The sequence below is a fragment of the Sminthopsis crassicaudata genome, chromosome 2, assembly GCF_048593235.1.
Source record: "Sminthopsis crassicaudata isolate SCR6 chromosome 2, ASM4859323v1, whole genome shotgun sequence".
In the NCBI taxonomy this organism is placed as follows: domain Eukaryota; kingdom Metazoa; phylum Chordata; class Mammalia; order Dasyuromorphia; family Dasyuridae; genus Sminthopsis; species Sminthopsis crassicaudata.
Genome location: NC_133618.1, coordinates 593470186 through 593488472, shown reverse-complemented (window position 1 = coordinate 593488472; position 18287 = coordinate 593470186). Strand labels below are relative to the sequence as shown.

Genomic DNA, 18287 nt, shown 5'->3' with positions numbered 1-18287 from the left:
TTTGATCTGATTTTAGTTATGCAGCATGATAGTTGTGGAAACATGTATAGAAGAATTGCAAATGTTTAACATATATTACTTGTCTCTAAGGGAGGTGATGGGGGGAAAGGAGGGAAAAATTTGGAACACAAGATTTTGCAAGGGTGAATGTTGAAAATTATCTATGCATGTGTTTTGAAAATAAAAAAGCTTTAATAATAAATAGAAAAAGAAAAAATAAGGTAGATATCAATGTTGAATGAATACACTGAACAGATTTACATTTGCCTTTTATTATGGTGGTAAATAATGATTTCACTGTAACATGATTTTAACAAGCATTGAGAGTTAGCAGAATATCTTCTCTTACAGTTTCTTTGCTACAGAAGTTGAACCTGCAGGGAAAAATAACAGATATATTATGTATACATAGTATACACATATGAATGTGTATGTTTTTAGAGCCATTTCTCAACATTTTGTATCTCTCTGAAGCATTTATATTTTTGCTTTTGTAATCTGAGTAAATCATATTTCATTTTGGAAGAGATAATAGGATATAAGCCATGTTTAGGTCAGGGACTACATCTGGGACAGAGCCTTTATACATTGCAGGTATTTAATAAATATTTGTTTGATTGGATTAGCTCCCTAATCTTACTATACTACTACTACTATTATTACTACTACAACTAACTAATACTTATACAGCACTGACTGTACTCCAGGCACCATGCTAATTATCTCATTAGATCCTCACAATCTTGGGAGAGAGGTGACTATTGTTATCCTTATTGTACAGATGAGGGATCTTAGACTAGCAGAAATAAAGTGACTTGCCTTGGGTCACACAGTTGGTAAGTCTCTGAAAATGGATTTGACTTCATTTCTTCCCAACTACAATCCCAATGCTCTATCTATCCATGGTAACATCTAATTGCCCCCTTTGAGCAACTTAAAATGTGGAAATTCAAGAACCCTTTAAGATCATACATATAGCAAACATTTTACATTCTACAAAGCATTTAATTGAGAGCTTTAATTATAACAGGTATTCAATAAATGCTTTTTTAAAAACTGTCTTAAAGTATAAATATAAATGGTTGGATTTGTTAAATTTGCAAGTTCCCTTATATACTCTCTGGGAAGAAGTAAAATGGATAGACAAGAGGAGTTCTTGAATTGAAGCCATTGCTGTGAGAATGGGAAAGATTACTAGATATTTCACAAGAGTTGATTTTCAAGTTTTGCCTAAAGTGTGTCCAACTAAAGACCTTTCAAGTAACTTCAAGAAGTACAAGACCCAGAGGACTGGGAATAGACTTTGTTTATGTATTTTAAAATATCACCAGCCTTTTAACATGGTGGCCCTTCAGAAACAATTGGCCACAATATTGGTAAGCTTTAAAGATATTGACAGAACCCATTATCAGTCAATCCAAAACCCAAACATATATTTAGCAATTACAACAGACCAAGCTCTGTGCTAGGTGCTACTCAAGGAAATCTAGGGGAATAAAATGACTCCAAAATAAAGGAATGTCAAGGAAATTTTAAAGAAAATTTGGAAATAAGTATTTTTGCATGGCAAAATGCTGCAGTAATAAGTACTTCTGATACATGATTTTGTAATTCTATTCTTAGAATCTTGATGTTCTAGAAAGGAATATCGTGCTTGCCTTGAAACATTGTCATAGAATGGAATATTATTTAGGAAACTTGATTTTAACACAATATTGATATTTCCTGAAGCTCCTCTCTGTGAGGACAGTAAGCATACTTAATTCAATTTAACAGATAGATCAGCATTTATTAAACACCTATTATATACTATATGCAAAGTTCTTTGCTAAATACCAGATACAAATATAAGGAAAAAACCTTCAAATAGTTTTTATTCTTCCTTATATATTCCCTCTGAGTGCCTTTTTCACCATTTAATGGCACTCAGTCAAAATCTGCTAAATAAATATGTGAAGTAACAAAAAGAAACCAGTCCAGGGTAAAATATTTTTTCCTCCTCCTGTTGTTTTTTTTATGTTTAGTTTTTCTTATATTTTAGTTCAATAGCAGAATTTGAACTATACTAAACATTTTTAAAAATGCATGAATAAGGACTATTTTGACCCAGAAAGGATAGAAAAAGAAATTGGTGCATGACCATTTAATGACTTTCCTTGATAGTAACCAGGCATTTACTACATAACATTAATTCAATCACAGACATTTTACAATGAAAAAATCAGACTCTAAAAAGTAACATGGCATAATTGTACTGTAATATTATTCAGCCTGAAGTCCACTTACTGGTATTTACAGTATTATTCTATGGAACTAATTGCCCTCTTTGATGCTGTTTCCCTTAAATTTCTGTTTTTCTTCAACCACTATTTACTACTTGTTTGACATTTGGTAAGCTCACTCATCTCTCTGAGCTTCAGGTTTTTTTTCATCTGTACAATGAGGGACTTGGATTAGATGATTTCTAAGATTTTTCCTCTCTCTAAATTCTGTGATTCTACACAACTTTGAAGTACATTAGGTAGAGATACACTTAAATAACTGGAGTTTTCCTATAGTAGAATTTCAGGGTCAAACTCTGACCTTGGCATGGACTTTTATCAGATGACATAATATCACCCAACATATCTTTGAAAGTTCAATTTTCCTAAAATAAACTATCATCTATGAAATATTTTATATATAAGATAAAAGTAATATGATAAGACTACTGAAATAAATATGTCAAAGCAGATTTTCTGAGTGAGCATATTACAAATATGCCTCTTCAATACTTCATATTCTTTTGGTTCACAAAAAAAGTACTTACGTCTGTCCATCTGAACTTTCTACAGTGATCATTGATGCTCCCACTCTGGGCAGAGTTGGATTGATCACTTTGTTGCCCCAAAGAAATTTAACTTTTTGAAGTGTTCCAACATAGACATCTGAATCAATCTCATTAGAATGTGTATAACCTGGTCTTAGGGTTCCCCTTGAATAGAAGTATAAAATCAAATCAGAATAAGGAATTTTCACATATATATTTACTTATAAAATGTATGCATAATAAATATTTTCCTCATTAAGTTGTATTTCCATTGTATTAAATAAAGGCAAAACTCAAACAAACATGGTTATAATATATGTTCCAAATAAGTCATAGAATTTTGACATGTTTTGGTCACAACTTTCTCTTACAGTTTAACAAGTGATGACCTCATAAAATTGTTCTGTTGGCAGATTGTTTACTGATTTTAAATTAAACACCTAGCAACAAAAACAAAAAAAATTCTCTTGTGATGTAAAAATAAATGATTTGTCCAGTAAATAGCAATATACCAAAATTAGAAGCCAAATTCTCAATTTCAGTATCCATAATTCAAAAGAAAATATTATGATTAACTTCATAAAAGGTACATACTACTACAAAGTCAATTTTCATAGCAATGAAAATATAAACAATAATTTGGATAAAATACCTTAATATGAAGGAATAATTCCAACATTTAAAATATATGATAATATTGAACTCACTTGAAAATATCATATTGCCTGCTGTTTCCATTATCTCCAAACAAAGAAACTGCTATTGTTCCAGTAACCTTGGCTCCAGACAATGTGACAGCTATCTTATACCTCCAACCTATTTATAAAGGAAGAAATAGAGATATGAAAAAATAACTATATTAAATGTATGAATATATAAATAGAGAGATTTCAGTAAAACTTAATTTACATGGCACTAATATATAATATATGATAATTTAGTTATAGTATGCATGATTCTTATTGGATGCAAGGTTTTAAGTAATTCCTTTATTTGCAAGGAATTACTTCTATCTTCTATCTAATAAATTTCTATCTAATAAATGATTTTTCTATCTAATAAAATTAATTCAAACTAAAATCAATAGGCTTTTCTAACTAAGAAATTTAGACATTGACCATTTCTTCATAATATTTTTAATGTCAGATAATCCTTTTCTGTTAAAGAAATTTTTTTTTTATGATACAAAGAGGGTTTTACACTCATAATTTTTTACATTATCTTACCCAATTTTTTCAACTCCACAATTGTAGAAGTAGAAGAAATCTTAGTGAACTTCTAGTCTAACCCTCTCATTTTTTATAGATGATCACCTTAAAATGTTGGAAAACCAGAGCTTAGATAATAACAGTGATAATATCTAATATTTATATAGCCCTTTTAAGTTTAAAAGTGCTTTACTTATATTCTTATTTTATACTCAAATTAACCCTGTGAGGTAAGTGCTATTCTTATTCCCATTGTACAGATAAAGAAACTAAGGTTTAGAAAGGTTAGGATACACACCTAACTAGTATCATAGACAGGCTTTGAACTCAGTCTTCTGATTCAATTTATTATGCTCAATATAGTGCTCAATTTATTATGGTCTCCAAAATTACACAATTAATTAGTGACAAAACCCATCTAAGGCTTCAATTCTCTTGTTTCTTCTTCGGACATTTTTTCCATGCTCCTACTTTTTACATTTTATTTTTTGCTACCTATTTATGCCTTGACATGGGATTTCTGCTTCCTTAAAATAGCATTTCTTTTTAAATAGTCTATAACTGAGGCAGCTAGGTGGAGCTGTGGATAGAGCACCAGCCCTGAATTCAGGAGGACCCGAGTTCAAATCTGGTCTTAGACACTTAGCACTTCCTAGCTGTGTGACCCTGGGCAAGTCACTTAACCCCAGCCCTAAAATAAATAAATAGTCTATAACTGATATTTTTTCACTAATCTGCCCTCTGACTCAACCTGCAATTTTTCCAAATTTGTGAATTTTATATCAAAAAAAGTTAGTTTGTTAATGTTACCTCACTGACTTCGAGCTCATTATCATGATGCTTGCCATACAAAACAAACAAAAACTGTGAAAGAACATTAGTACCCATATTATAGATAAGAAAGTCAAGGCTTTGAAAGAATGTTATTTGACAAAAGTTATATATTATTATAAATAACTAACAGAGCCTGGGATTGAATTATGCTTCACATTGTGACTCTAAGCCTAATATATTTTCAATTATATAATTTTATTTTAATATCATAAATTCAGAGTTGGAAGATGCTTTAGAGGCCTGTTAGTCTAACATGTGTTTTCCAAATGAGGAAACTGAGTCAGAAAGATCAAAAGATTTGTCATGGGTCATACAACTGAAGAGTCAGAATCAGAAGTAGGCTTTGAACCTTGGTTTTCCAGACTCACAAGTTCCTAACTCTTCTATACTATCCCAACATGGCTTGTCTATAGTACAGTCTTGCTAAGTCAGTGTGGAGGCAAAATTGTGAAGTAAAGGTATCTTCCACATCTTTAGTCTCTTGGTTCTATATTCTTGTCTTCTTTCTTTCATTCCCTGACCAGAGCATATAGAAATGATGTCATATTCTACTATATAAAGGTCTTCTCAGACCCTTTGTGTACTCTTAGCTATGAATTAGGTGATAATTATACTGTATAAAGTTCGTCTTTCAGTAGTTATCAGGTAAGTAGCATTTAAAAAAACTGTCCAAAACTGTTCTTTTTAAACATCAATAAAAGAAAATGTGAGTGTATGTTTAAGGATCCAGAAGGTAGTATCACAAGAACAGAATCTAGGAAATACATATTTTGCAATCTGTTTCAAGAAGTGTTTAAAACCAGAAATCAATTTATACATTCAGCACATTTAACAGTGGAACCATGCAGTAGTATCATCCAGATTTCTCAGAGCAGAGAAAATCTTCTATCCCCTCTAAATTGGCCTTCAGTATTCAGTAATCATCTCCCAAGTATACTCCTCTCCTTCTTTTTCCTGTATATACCAGAAAAAGTCTTTTTTTTTTTAAACAGGCAATATCAATTTTATAGAGCTTTGAAAATCAAGGAAATCAAATGGAAACTTACGTGCAAAATTACTGGCATCTCCAGTGTTGAGATAAAAGATCTGTCCCTGTGTCTTTGTTTTATCAGCAAATCTATCAGCATAATGGCCCATCTGTGGACATCCTCCAGATGGACAAGGGAAGCACTTATTCTATTGAAAATAAATAAATGGTTAATGAGAACATGTTATCTTTCCAGGTTTTATCTTTCTATTATCACCCTATTCACTCAAAAATCTAAAAAGCAAATACAATTCTAGTATCTTTATACAATTTGAGGAAAATTAATCATATATCTAAAAATATGTGAGGGACTCAGCCTACCTTGCAGAGTAATTCAACATAATATGATAATTTAAAAGAAACTGATCTTAAATTGAATGATGAATGCAATTTTCAACATTTGAATTAATGAGTGTTAGCATAACCTAACAATGGAATATGGAATTATGACCTTCTCTTACCCTACCCAATAATCTTAGATGACATTTATAAAGCACATAAAATTTGCATGTTATTTCTTTTGGTCCTTACAACATAATTTGTAAGTTAGGTATTATTATTACCCCAATTTTACAGATGAAGAAACTAAAGTTGAGAAAGATTAAATTAATTACTCAGGGTCATATTACTAGTAGCTTTTTGAGGTAGAATTAGAATTCAGTTGTTTCTAACACTAAGTTCAGTTCTGTGACTATTGTGACATAAATATCAACTAAAATTTGAGAATTTTTTGCTTGTTAAATGATATTCACCACTGATTACTTTTAGAATGAAAATATGCATGAACTTAAAATAAGTCTAGTTTTTAAAAGTAATTGAATGATTGTAATAGACATTTGGGATTCAAAATCACAACACAATAATGCTATACTAGATACCTGAATGAATTCTTTCTTCTTTATAGGAAGTCTAAAACTGTTTACAGCATGTTACAACACTAGACAAAACTGAAAAATCTAATCTATTATCAGGATGTTTAGGTAATTCATATTTTTGGAAAACTTTATGGTTTAATTATCACTTTCAATTTGGCAGCAGATAGATATTAGCTCAGATTTCTGTACTGTCTTTTCAAAAAATGGCTTCAAAAAAATTTCCTAAAATGACTCTAAATGAAACACGTATTTAACCACTGCCTATAAGAGAAGGGAAGGATGAAACGATCATTAGGGTAATTTAAACCACAATGAAAATTTCAATATTTCCTCTGAAATGCTAATGATTATTATGTGACTAAAATTGTCTTTATGTGACTTTAAGTAAGAACATCATATAGAAACATGTATATGTATGTAGGTAATGTATATAGAAAACAATACTAGAACTTAGTAAATGCTAGAAGTAGGAAGGTCTTCGAGAAATCTACCATTTTAAAGGTAAAAAAATTGGAGTCTAGAGACAATGTTGGAGTTCAAAACATATCAGAACAAGATTGGAACTTCAACTGGCTTTTCAGCACCCTTTCCACTATATCATTTTATGAGTTATGCTAAAGAGATTTGGGGGATAGGAGACTTATGTGTTCTCCATCTACTTGTTCTCAAGGATTGAAGGAACTAAGGGTGTTTATTCTGGAGAAGAAGACAGTGCTTTAGAATTATCTCAATAACTGGTAAGAAAACGGGATCAGAATTGTTCTATGTACATCAGAGTATCCCAATGAATAGAATCAGGAATCATGGGCAGAAGAAGAAAAAGACTTCATATCAATAGAAAAAAATTACTATCAATGAGAGCTAAGCAGTAGTGCAATGGGTCTCAGTGGAGGGCTTTAAGAGCCCTTGGATGGCCATTTAAGAAGCTTTCAAAAATAGTTTGCATCAAATTGTTTTTTCCAGGTTTGTGATTTTGTGTACAGAAATAACTTTTTATGGTTCTTGACTATGATTTAACTTATGAAAAACTCATGGTAAAATTCTTTATATCAATGTAGATCAATACGTTTTCAGAGCACTGAGAAGTTATCTGTTCAAGATCAAGTTAATGTGTCCAAGGTAGGAACAGAACCCAACTTTTTATGAACTAGAAACATAAGTTCTCTCTGCAGTATGCTCTGTTGACTTTCATGGTAAGCAATTACTTACTGCCTCAAAAACTTTGTAGGAAGCACAAGGGAATCCAGAAAATCCATTTGGGTTAAGGATGCTATCTGCATAATACTTGTAACTTCTCAAGTGATTACATGCCACAAAATCACGAGTTCCTATGAAATTAAATGGGATCACACAGAAGGGACATTATTTGCAATCCAAAATTATTATTAAAATAAATGACATAGACTTCAAAATTAAGAACATATCACACTTTTTAAAAAGCACAATTTATTTCATGATATATTCGTATGATATATGATATATATTCAATGATATATTTATGATATATTTCATTAGATACTGTCAGGCTAGGCTTGTCATTTCATCAAAAAGGGGGAGAGATGTCCTCTACCAAAAAAGGTTGGTACATTCTCATCAAATGAGCTGAAAAGAGATTTAGCAACTTGCTTAGCATCATACAACTAGTAATTTTCAGAGAAAAACCCAAAATCTCACTGACTATGATCAATTCTCTAGCAATGAGACTACTCTGGTTCTCAAAAAGAGTTAATGTTTACAAAATGGTGCCAAATATACATGAGAAGAGCTAATTTGTTTTGAGACACAATTGAATTTTTATTAAAGGACAAGCTTGACTGACCTAATGAAAATCTTTCAGAAATCCATTTCCTATCATAACTACCCACTCCCACCCTAGGAGGAAGGTCTCATATAGTGGTAGAATACTGTAAAACAGTTTTTAAAATCCATAATTTTATAGTAGAATAAGGCAAGGTATTGGCAAAACATCTTGTCAAGTTTGGCAAGATAGTAATATGCATTTTACTAGTAATATTTGTTATGTGCTCAATGGACTTACCTTCCCAGATTCCATTTATATCTACAATCTGAGAAAGGGCATTCTTCTGACATCCAGGCATGTGTTCTCCTCCATTGGGGAAGAAATCAAGATGTCCCACAATTTGACTTGTTCCAAAACCTAAGACATTTTAAACAAGTGTTAAGTAGGTTTGAACTCATTGCCAAAAAACTTAATTATTTCTGGTCAGATTTGCAAGATGAGTAGAAGGGCTCACCCATGTTAGGGATGACAGGACTAGCGTCTGTGTGAATGACATCAACAAACTTAGCATCACTGGCATCCAATCGGACTTCTTCTGGGGTCCCTTCAAAGCAAGGCTCAGCAGGATCCAACCCTGGGAGAAATATTGTTATATTTTTGTTATTTTCTTATATCTCATTTAACATTATCAAGTGGCAAGATATGGCGTGATATAACACTAATTGCTAAGCTAGGAAGACCTGGACTCTCTCTATTCCTTGCTTTGATATGTCACACTACGTATATGATCCTGGGCAAGTTAATTTTACCTTTCAATGTTTTAGACAATTCTCTAAGATTATAAATTGCAGAGGTGGTGCCAGCTTGAATTCATAAAAGAATTTCTTTTTTCTTTTTCAAAATAATTTTTACAAGGCAATTAGGGTTAAATGACTTGTCCAGAATCATACAGCTAGCAAGAGGTAAGTATTAGGTGTTTAAGGTCTTCCTGACTCCAGGTCTAGTCCTGGATTGCAACATCTAACTGCCCCAAGAATTTTCTATATCAATGAAATCACAGTTCTAGATCTTACCTCCAAGAATCATTATAGAAAATATCTATATTGTTTGTGGTTATATAATACTAATAATACAACAGTTCACAATTAAGTAGAGCTTAAGGTTATATAATATGATTCTCTCACAAAAGTCCTTTAAAATATGTATTTTGAGCAACTATTATCTCCTTTCTGAAGATGCGGAAATTGAGGTTAAGAAGATAAGTGATTTGCACCAATATCTTACTTATATCTGTATATAAATAATTATGAGGAAGGATAGTTTGAATTTATTATTTTTAGAATACATTGACTATTCTGTTGCCTTCTGTGTTATAAAAGAAATTTTCTGTGGTTCACAGAATTTGCCACTAGGTTTCAATTCATAGAGGGCAGAGATAACCATTTCAAGAACAATCACTTGAATAATACCATGGTGATATTAAGCTTGAGGGAAATAGAAGGATGAAGTACTTTTAGCCTACTTTAAGAAATTCAGACTTTATAAGAAAATTCTCTCCTTTAACTAAATCCTCTGAAAAAGATTTTTTTCTAAATAGCCCTACTAGGCACTCAAAATACAAATACAAAATGCAGATTCTTCAGAGAATCCCTAAATTTTGTTGATAAATTTAATTTGACAGAGACATGATGTCAGAGACAAAAAGAAGGGAAGAGATAAAAGTCAAAAATTTTCATCTCATGTGAATAAGATCATCTTTGTGAGGTAAAATAGTCTAATTATTCTAGTATATGAAATGCCAAATTCATCTCTCTTTCTCCAAAAAATTACGGTTTTACAGATATGTTTCCTATATGACACTCAGACCACCAAGTTTTCATCATGTTCATCCTCATGTCTCAATTAGCAGGTTTTCACTATTTTAATCCTACCAGTGATTCGTCCAATGAGACCATTTAACCTTCTCCCAGCCTCGCCAGCAATGTGGGATCCCAGACTGTGGCCAATGATGTGGACATCATCAAGAGAATATCCAAACTCAGTCTGATGAGAGGGAAAAAAAGGTCTTCAGAAAGGGCTGAGTTGGTATTAGGGACATATTAATGACATGCCCCTTGAGAATCATTATTGAGAGTGACTTCTCACTTCTCCTCAACATGGAAATGATGATATTTCTAACTTTTCAAGGAGGGACAAATATTAAAGTATTTATAATTTATGGCTTTTATTCTGAAGTCTTAAGCAAAATGTCTTTAAGATTATTTGATCACATTTTTGAAAAGGGGAAGATCTGATATTAAATTCATCATGTGTAATTATTAGAAATTTCTAAAAGCAAAGATTTGGAATAAGAAGTAATAATGAAGAAATTACTCAACCATCTACAATGTGAGTCTAATTTACTTCTCATGTCTTTTGTTGGTATGGCATATATAGATCAGAAATATCAAAGATTTAATGGCAGAAGGGCCCTTGGAAATCATTTAATCCAAAAATTTCCATATTAAGAAATGAGCACCCAGAACATTGACTAGCCCAAGTTCACACAGAGCAGGTCAATAGCAGAGCTTTAATTTGAATCCAGGTCTTCACACCCTAAATTAAACATTCTTTCCTCTGTACCCCACTGCTTCCCAACATATCTTAGAAACTGTTCAAATAATTTGATCCTTGATAACTGTCTATGCATTGTAGTTTTAAAAACTAGCAAAATTCAATCAACTAGAGAAAATTAGTTGTACAAGTGGAGAAGTATATCAAATTAAAAAGAGTTGCTTTTTCCCTTAAAATTGAACTGACAAGGCAATTAAATAAAAATGGACAAACAGGTTTGTGTTAATAATAATAATAATCATATTTATATAGTGCTTTGAAGTTTGCAAGACAATTTACAAATATTCTCTCATTTTATCCTCACAACAACAATCCCCATTTTACAGAAAAGGAAACTGAGGCAGAGAGAAGTAAAGTGATACGCCCAGCCTACCCAGCCAGGAAGTATCTGAAGTCAAATTTGAACTTGGTCTTTGTGACTCAAGATCTATCATTGTATCTATCCACTGAGCTGTCTTCATCTTTAAACTTATAGACAAAACTCCAAATGCAGACACACTACTGTTCCCTTCTGGTCAGTCAGAACAAACTAAAATCTCTATATAGAAAGGTTAACGATAAGTTTAACAATTGTATGATCACAGCATTCAGAGAATAACAGCTACAGAGCATGAGATAACATGAAGACTCCTAATTACCTTAAAGACCTCCACAAGATAAGCTATTTCAGCCCCCACCACTCGGACATTTTGTGAGGCTTGGGTATATTCAGTTCGTGCCCCCTTTTTCCAGTCAATACAAATGCAGTTTACCTCTTCCACTTGAAAGAAATTCTAGAAAAATACGACAGATATAGTTAAATCATCAAGGGATTGTTAGAAGACCCATTTTTTATTTTTTATTTTTAAAAATCATTAACTAGTATAATGAGCTATATTTTCCACATGGTCTGTTCAAGATCTTAAAAACTATGAAAAGATATATCAATTAATAATAATAATTTTTAAGAAACATATTTAGGATGGTACAATATTGAATTATTACTCTTTGACATCTAACATGAAAACTGGTATCTGAAGTTCAGTAAGGATTATATTGAGGGATTCCATTGCAGCGTGTAGAGAAATTTGTATTGTGGGAAACTAGAGGAAGTATGATATATAATGTATTGCTATTAGTAAGCAACAACAGGGATAGGCCTATGTACAAAGTTTCCCCCCATCAGGACCTTTGGAGATCAGTCTAATTGGCAAGTAAAAAATATAATGTTTTTCAAGAAACTAAAGGGATTTTTGTATATATCTATATAATTATCTTTAGAGCTACCTTACTGGAAAGATTTTTCATATGAAAAAAATATCCTGCAATATGTAGTTCAAAACTATGGCCCTTCATAAGCATATCCATTAGAGCCATAACAAGCATGGGGCAAATGGGACTTTGCTCAGGAAGCTAATATCCCAGATAGGAGGTGAAGTGGAATCACTTCTGTTAAAGTCCTGTAGCTTCAGTTGCTTTTTCTGCAGAACAGCTTCCCTCTCCTCCCAATCCCAAACTTAACATGGAGAAGGACTACAACTGTTTGGTGGTTGGGGATAGGTTGTTATCATAGGGAGTAATAGGTTTTCTGGGCCCCCATGACCTTTACCCACCCACACAAATTTTGACTAGTTTTGACTAGTTATAGCTCCTTTTCCCACTATACTTTTCCCACTATACTTCATTGCTTTTTTGACAGTGTGAATATAAGAGCTGACATTTGACCATTCAATTCTCTCATATACAGAATGAGGACAAGAAAATTTAATTTATTCTCCTTACGGTACTGTTGTGTCTAAGAGGGAAGCCCAGTAAAGATTAGCATCAGAGAGTGAAGTTTACTATTGCTGTTATCCTACCTTGCACATATGTGACAACCAGTCTTCTTCACCTTTATCTACGAATCCATGAATAATAAATCGAGTTTTTCTATCTTTGTTGAAATTAGAATTTTTGATAGTTTCCAAATCTTCTGGAATAATTTGCTGCATTCAGAAGAAAAAGAATAATATGCACATCAACCTTTTTTATTTTTTGTAATATAATTCTTTCTACTTGAGGGGAAACATTTCTGAGAAAGGGGTCTTTTTTCATAGCTTTACTCACACTGTTGCAAATTGTAGTCTAATGGGTAAATACCACAGGACCTGACATCAATTCGGAAATACAGTATGAAACATATGCTTTAATAATAATGATAGGGGGAGCAGTTTGTATGTGCAAAAATATGACCTGAAGGAGAAAGAGGTGGTCCTTATCTATTACACTTAAATATATTGTTGATAATTTATACAAAATCTAGATCTTCAGCTTGTTTGCCCAGTTATTTTTATGTTATCTTCCCACAGACTTTTTTTTTTTTGTCCTTTCTTTGTATCCGTGGCACTTTGCACAGTGCTGGCACATATTAGGTGCCTAAAATAAAGTTCGTTGACATGACGACTTGACAAGCAGTAACTCCCTGAAAAATTTACAGTAAAGTAAAACTTACTAGTTTTCAAAAGTCCCCAATATACCAAGTGGCTTCTCTCTGGTGAATGTTCAGTGAGGAGCTAGAAAATCTAGATGACCTATTTATTTATTTAGTCTAAATCTGCTCTAGTCATAAATTTTAAAATAATAGCACAACTTACTTGATAGCTGTCTTGGTTTTCATTGGTATATAGAAGAAATCGGGTATTGATATCTTCTGGAGACCAGGGAAGCAATTTAAGGGGTCTTTCTATGATGCCAGCCCATGGTTTATCATCTGTAAAGCATCCAAGTCTTGGAAAGCAAATTTGATTTCCTGTAATTACCAAAAAAAGGAACATATAAGTAATAAATTAAAATATAAGGTAATTTTAATGAGTTCTTTTGATACACATTAAAAGAATGTTTTAGATTTTACTTCCCTCTCCTCAAAATCCCTGAATGATTATGAAGTGAAAGTTCTTCTTTCCTAATAGCTATAGGCACAGTATTTAAAATATTCAAGTGCTTCATTCCTCTTATTGCCCCGATAAGACTTCCCCCAAAACTCTACTTTTAGATTACACCATTTCTGTGCTGGGTTCATAAGCAATAAAATTTGAGGTAATCACACCCTAGCCAATCAATTAACAAATATGTATGAAGCACCTACCATGTGCCAGAACTGTGCTAAGTACTGCTAAGACACCTTAGTGCTGGATGTGGTATCCTATACCATGGTCCCTGCTACCAGGAACATTGAACTTAAAGTATCTGTTGAGCTCAGAAGCTCCTAACTCCACTGGGCTCAAACTGGACTCAATATGTCAAGTCCTTGGCAGCAGGGGGTCTACCCGGGTGCCTAAGGAGGGAGTGAAATGACCCAGGTCAGAATCAGAATGTTGATAGACTTTCCATATTGACCAGTGGTAATTAGATGAGGCCGGTGAATAACCCCTATACTGCCAGCCTAAAAGGCATTGGGAGACCCAGTCTCAAAAATTAGAAGTATACTTTAATTAAAGATAGAATGATACAGCAGGATAAACTTTGTTCTTGTGTTAAAAGAAGTAGCTTTGAATTCCAATCCTGCCAACAAACTTGCTTTAAAAAACATAAAGTAACATATGTGATTTGTATTTTATCACTAGTTGTATGACTGCATGTCATAGCAACTCTGAACTTTAGTTTTCTTATTGCAAAATAATAATAACGTAACAGGGTTGTTTGGGGGATCAAGTAAGAGAATATGTATATCCAGCTGCCTACAATACCTGCCAGGTTAGTCTCTTAAATTCAACATGATTTCACCTGAACTCAACCTTCCCTCCCTCCCAGAAAAAACCCTATTCCTCTTTTAACTTATCATTTTCTGCTAATGGCAGTACCATTTTCCCAGTCTCTAAAGCTGGAAAACCCGAAGTCATTCTGAATTTTTCTCTCTTCTTCATCTCTCCATTGAATCAGTTGCCCAGTCCTATTTATCTGACCTTTATAGCATCTCTCACATCCTGCCTTTCATTTCTGCTCCCATTACAAAACTCCCTATTTTAAAGGTCTCATCACTTCTCTGTTGGCCTACAGCAATACCTTTTTATGGGTCTTTCTGCCTACAGTCTCTCTATTCTCTTTGTTATAATCTTGATAATAGCCTTTCAAAGATGACTCATCAAACACTACCAGTGACTCCCCACTGTTTAATGGATAGAATGTGAGGTCATTAATTTGACTTTAAAGGCATTTCACAAGCTGGTTCTATCCTTTCTTTATAGCCTTATCTCATACTAATATTAATCCCCTTCCTATACTCTTAGTCAAACTAAACTATTAATCATCCATCAGTGTCATCCTGTCTGCTTCATGTACAGTCAAAAGTATAGTGAATAGAAAACTGAGCTTGGAGTCAGAAAGACTTGGACACTTAGTCTGAGCTGTGTGACAAAGTAATAAAAGTTCTCCTCAAATTTCTCATATAACTTTGCTTGGACTTCTCCTTTGCATTTAGCATATTCCACACAAATTTATAGCTATTTGTGTATATATCTCATCTTCCTTATTCCATCCTAAGTTCTTAGATGAATGAACTACGTTTTCTTTCCTAGTGATTGGTACATAGTTGTTATTCAACACAGACCTGTTGAATTGTGCTGAACAGCAAAGCACTATACAAATAGAAATAAATATGTTCTTCCAATCTTATGTGAGGAGCAGAAATGCTTCTAGTTATTCACATGAATATTCACTTGGGAACTTAAATTTATTCAAGATCTGAAAGACTTTCATCCTTTCGGACCAAACAAAAGTTTGACCCAAGAGCCACTCAAGATGGAGGAGTTCATTAGCAAAAGTCATTCTGATAGAATAATTCTGGTCTTGAATACTAGAATTTCATTAAGCTCCCACAAAGAAAAAATACTCAGTGTTGGTAAAGTTACCAGAACTTAAAGTTAGAACACTACAGCATCGGACATGTTATTTTCGGCTATCCATTGAGTGCATGAATATAGAGATACCATTGTAAGGAATTCTCTCAACAATATAAATCAACTCTTGCCTTACAACTTAGTCTTTGATAATTCTCAAACACAGAGAGGTTAAGTTACTTGACCAGGATCCATGCAACCAGTATATACCAGTGGTTTAGCTATGAACTCAGGGTTTCCTGACACAAAGGTTGGCTTTCTATTTATTACATCAGACTTCCTTTAGAAATGAAATAAATCTGAAGCACCCAAGAGATTTACATGTCCAACACTGACATAAATATGGTTCCTTACCTGCAACTGTGCCCAACAGCAGCGAGATTGTCCAAATTAGCAGCATCTAAATAAAGTCAAACACACAGTTGAGTCTTAGTGGAGCAAGACTCTATTATATAAAGACTGTAATGATTCATGTTCACTTGCTTTTTTTCATTTGTTCTCTTTTGTTTCGTTTTGAATAATGTACAGAATAAAGCAGCTCTGGAAAAGATTTCACTCACTTACCATGGAAGTTTAGTCAAGTCCCATGCACCACTCCAAACTGCCTGTAAATGTCCTTTTATAACACATTCTTATCTTCTGCTGACATTGCCATGGGAAAAAGGCACAAAAAAGAGAGAAGCTGCCAAGTGTATATTTCTAATTTTAATCCAGATAAAACCAGATAGTGAGTACATTTTCCATGGGTAATTATAGGCAGACTAAGTGCCTATTATTAAGTGCCTAATCTGATTATTAGTTTCTCAGATTCAACAAACATTCAACAAATGTAACAAAAGTAGAATGTGTGCATGGAAGGGAGTAATACGAAATCAGTCTGAAGAACTAGGTAGGAAGCAGATAGTGGAGGGCTTTAAACCTGCAGATAAAATACTGACTTCTCAGTATTTTATCCTCAATAAAGGAGGAGTTTAGAGAGAAGTTACTAAATTCCATTTCATAAATGATGACTTTGAGATGCTTTTGGGAAATTTGGAAGGAAATGCCTAGCAAATAATTGATATATGGGACAAAATTTCAGAAAAGGTAATTAGAAGTTGATTTATAGATTTGGGAGTCATCTGCACAGAGATGATTCTTGAATCTATGAGAGCAGATGAGATATCTAAGAGATTAGAGAGAAAGTAAAGAGCCCAGGGTAGAGAGCTTTGTGATACTCTAACACAGGGGTAGGAAATCTTTTTTTTTTTTTTCTGCTAAGGGACATTTGGATATCTATAACATCATTCACATGCCATATAAAAGTATTAAATTAAAGAACTCAAGCAATGGGAGGTTGTCCAAATGATTTCATGGACCTTATATGGCAGGCTGGACAATTCTACTCCTGTTCTCATACTAAAGGTATAAGAGAAGGATGATTATGCAAAGGAGACTGAAGAATGGCAAATGAAAGTTAAGGAGAATCAGAAAACAGCAGAATTATGGGGAGGAGGGAGAGAAGGAATGAGAGCAACAAGGAGATTCATTGTGATAGTTCAAAAAATACAGAAAATTCAAGGACAGTGAGACCTGAGAGAAGGGCACAGAATGTAACAATGAAGAAATTGTTGTGAACTTTGGAGCTTTTTTGTCAAGTTAAAGGGCTGCAAAGTGAAAGTGTGATGGGACTTAGAAGTGAATGGGTGCTAAAGAAATGGATTCAGCTGTTATTATGCTAATGACAAGCAGGATGCTTTCAGAGAAACCTGGAAAGACATACAAGAACTGATGCAAAATAAAGTGAATGGAACTATGAGAATGTTGTACATAATAACAAGAATATTGTTTCCCAGCTGTGATCGACATAGTTATTCTCAGCAATACCATTCAAGACAATCCCAAAGGATTCATAATGAAGCATATTATCTACACTCAGAGAAAGAACTCATGTTATCTGAATAAAGACTGAAGAATCCTATTTTTCACTCATTCTCCTTTTCTTTCTTTTCAAATCTTGTACAAAATGACTACTATAGAAATATTTCATACAGTCGCACATATATAAACTATATGGGATTACTTACCAAACCAGGGAGGGGGAAAAGGAAAAGAGGAAGAGATAGAATTTAGAACACAAGACTTTTTAATTTAAAAAAACTGTTTTAACATGTATTTGGGGAAAATTATTATTTTGAAAAGAAATGATATTAGCAAGAATAGGCAAATTTTTCTAGAAGTTTGGCAATGAATAGGCAGAAAGATAGCAACAGGTTGTTGAGAAGATAGATCTAGGGATGTTTCTTTTTTTTTCTTAAGGGACAAGGATATTTATAGGAAGAGAGGGA

At 33.1% G+C, this 18287-nt stretch overlaps 1 protein-coding gene across 1 annotated transcript; it reads right to left on the bottom strand.

Annotated features, from left to right (window-relative positions):
• Window positions 1-310: 310 nt before the first annotated feature.
• LOC141553749 (pancreatic triacylglycerol lipase-like) lies at window positions 311-16375 on the bottom strand. Its single transcript, XM_074285236.1, has 12 exons — window positions 16315-16375; window positions 13720-13874; window positions 12946-13071; window positions 11746-11880; window positions 10426-10537; window positions 9009-9128; window positions 8792-8911; window positions 7963-8081; window positions 5898-6027; window positions 3517-3625; window positions 2810-2974; window positions 311-374 (listed from the first exon to the last, which is right to left on the bottom strand). Exons 1-12 carry the CDS (start codon window positions 16358-16360, stop codon window positions 311-313), a joined length of 1401 nt encoding a protein of 466 aa, XP_074141337.1. The 5' UTR covers window positions 16361-16375.
• Between the last annotated feature and the right edge of the window lie 1912 nt (window positions 16376-18287).

Bases quoted from the DNA above. Each gene is read 5' to 3' on its own strand.
- LOC141553749 (XM_074285236.1), bottom strand. From the start codon at position 16,360: ATGCTGCTAATTTGGACAATCTCGCTGCTGTTGGGCACAGTTGCAG. The intron at 13,072-13,719 runs GTAAGTTGTGCT...TTCTGAATGCAG, and splicing joins AAAACCAAGACAGCTATCAA to CAAATTATTCCAGAAGATTT. The intron at 9,129-10,425 runs GTAGGATTAAAA...TATTTCTCCCAG, and splicing joins TCTCATTGGACGAATCACTG to GGTTGGATCCTGCTGAGCCT.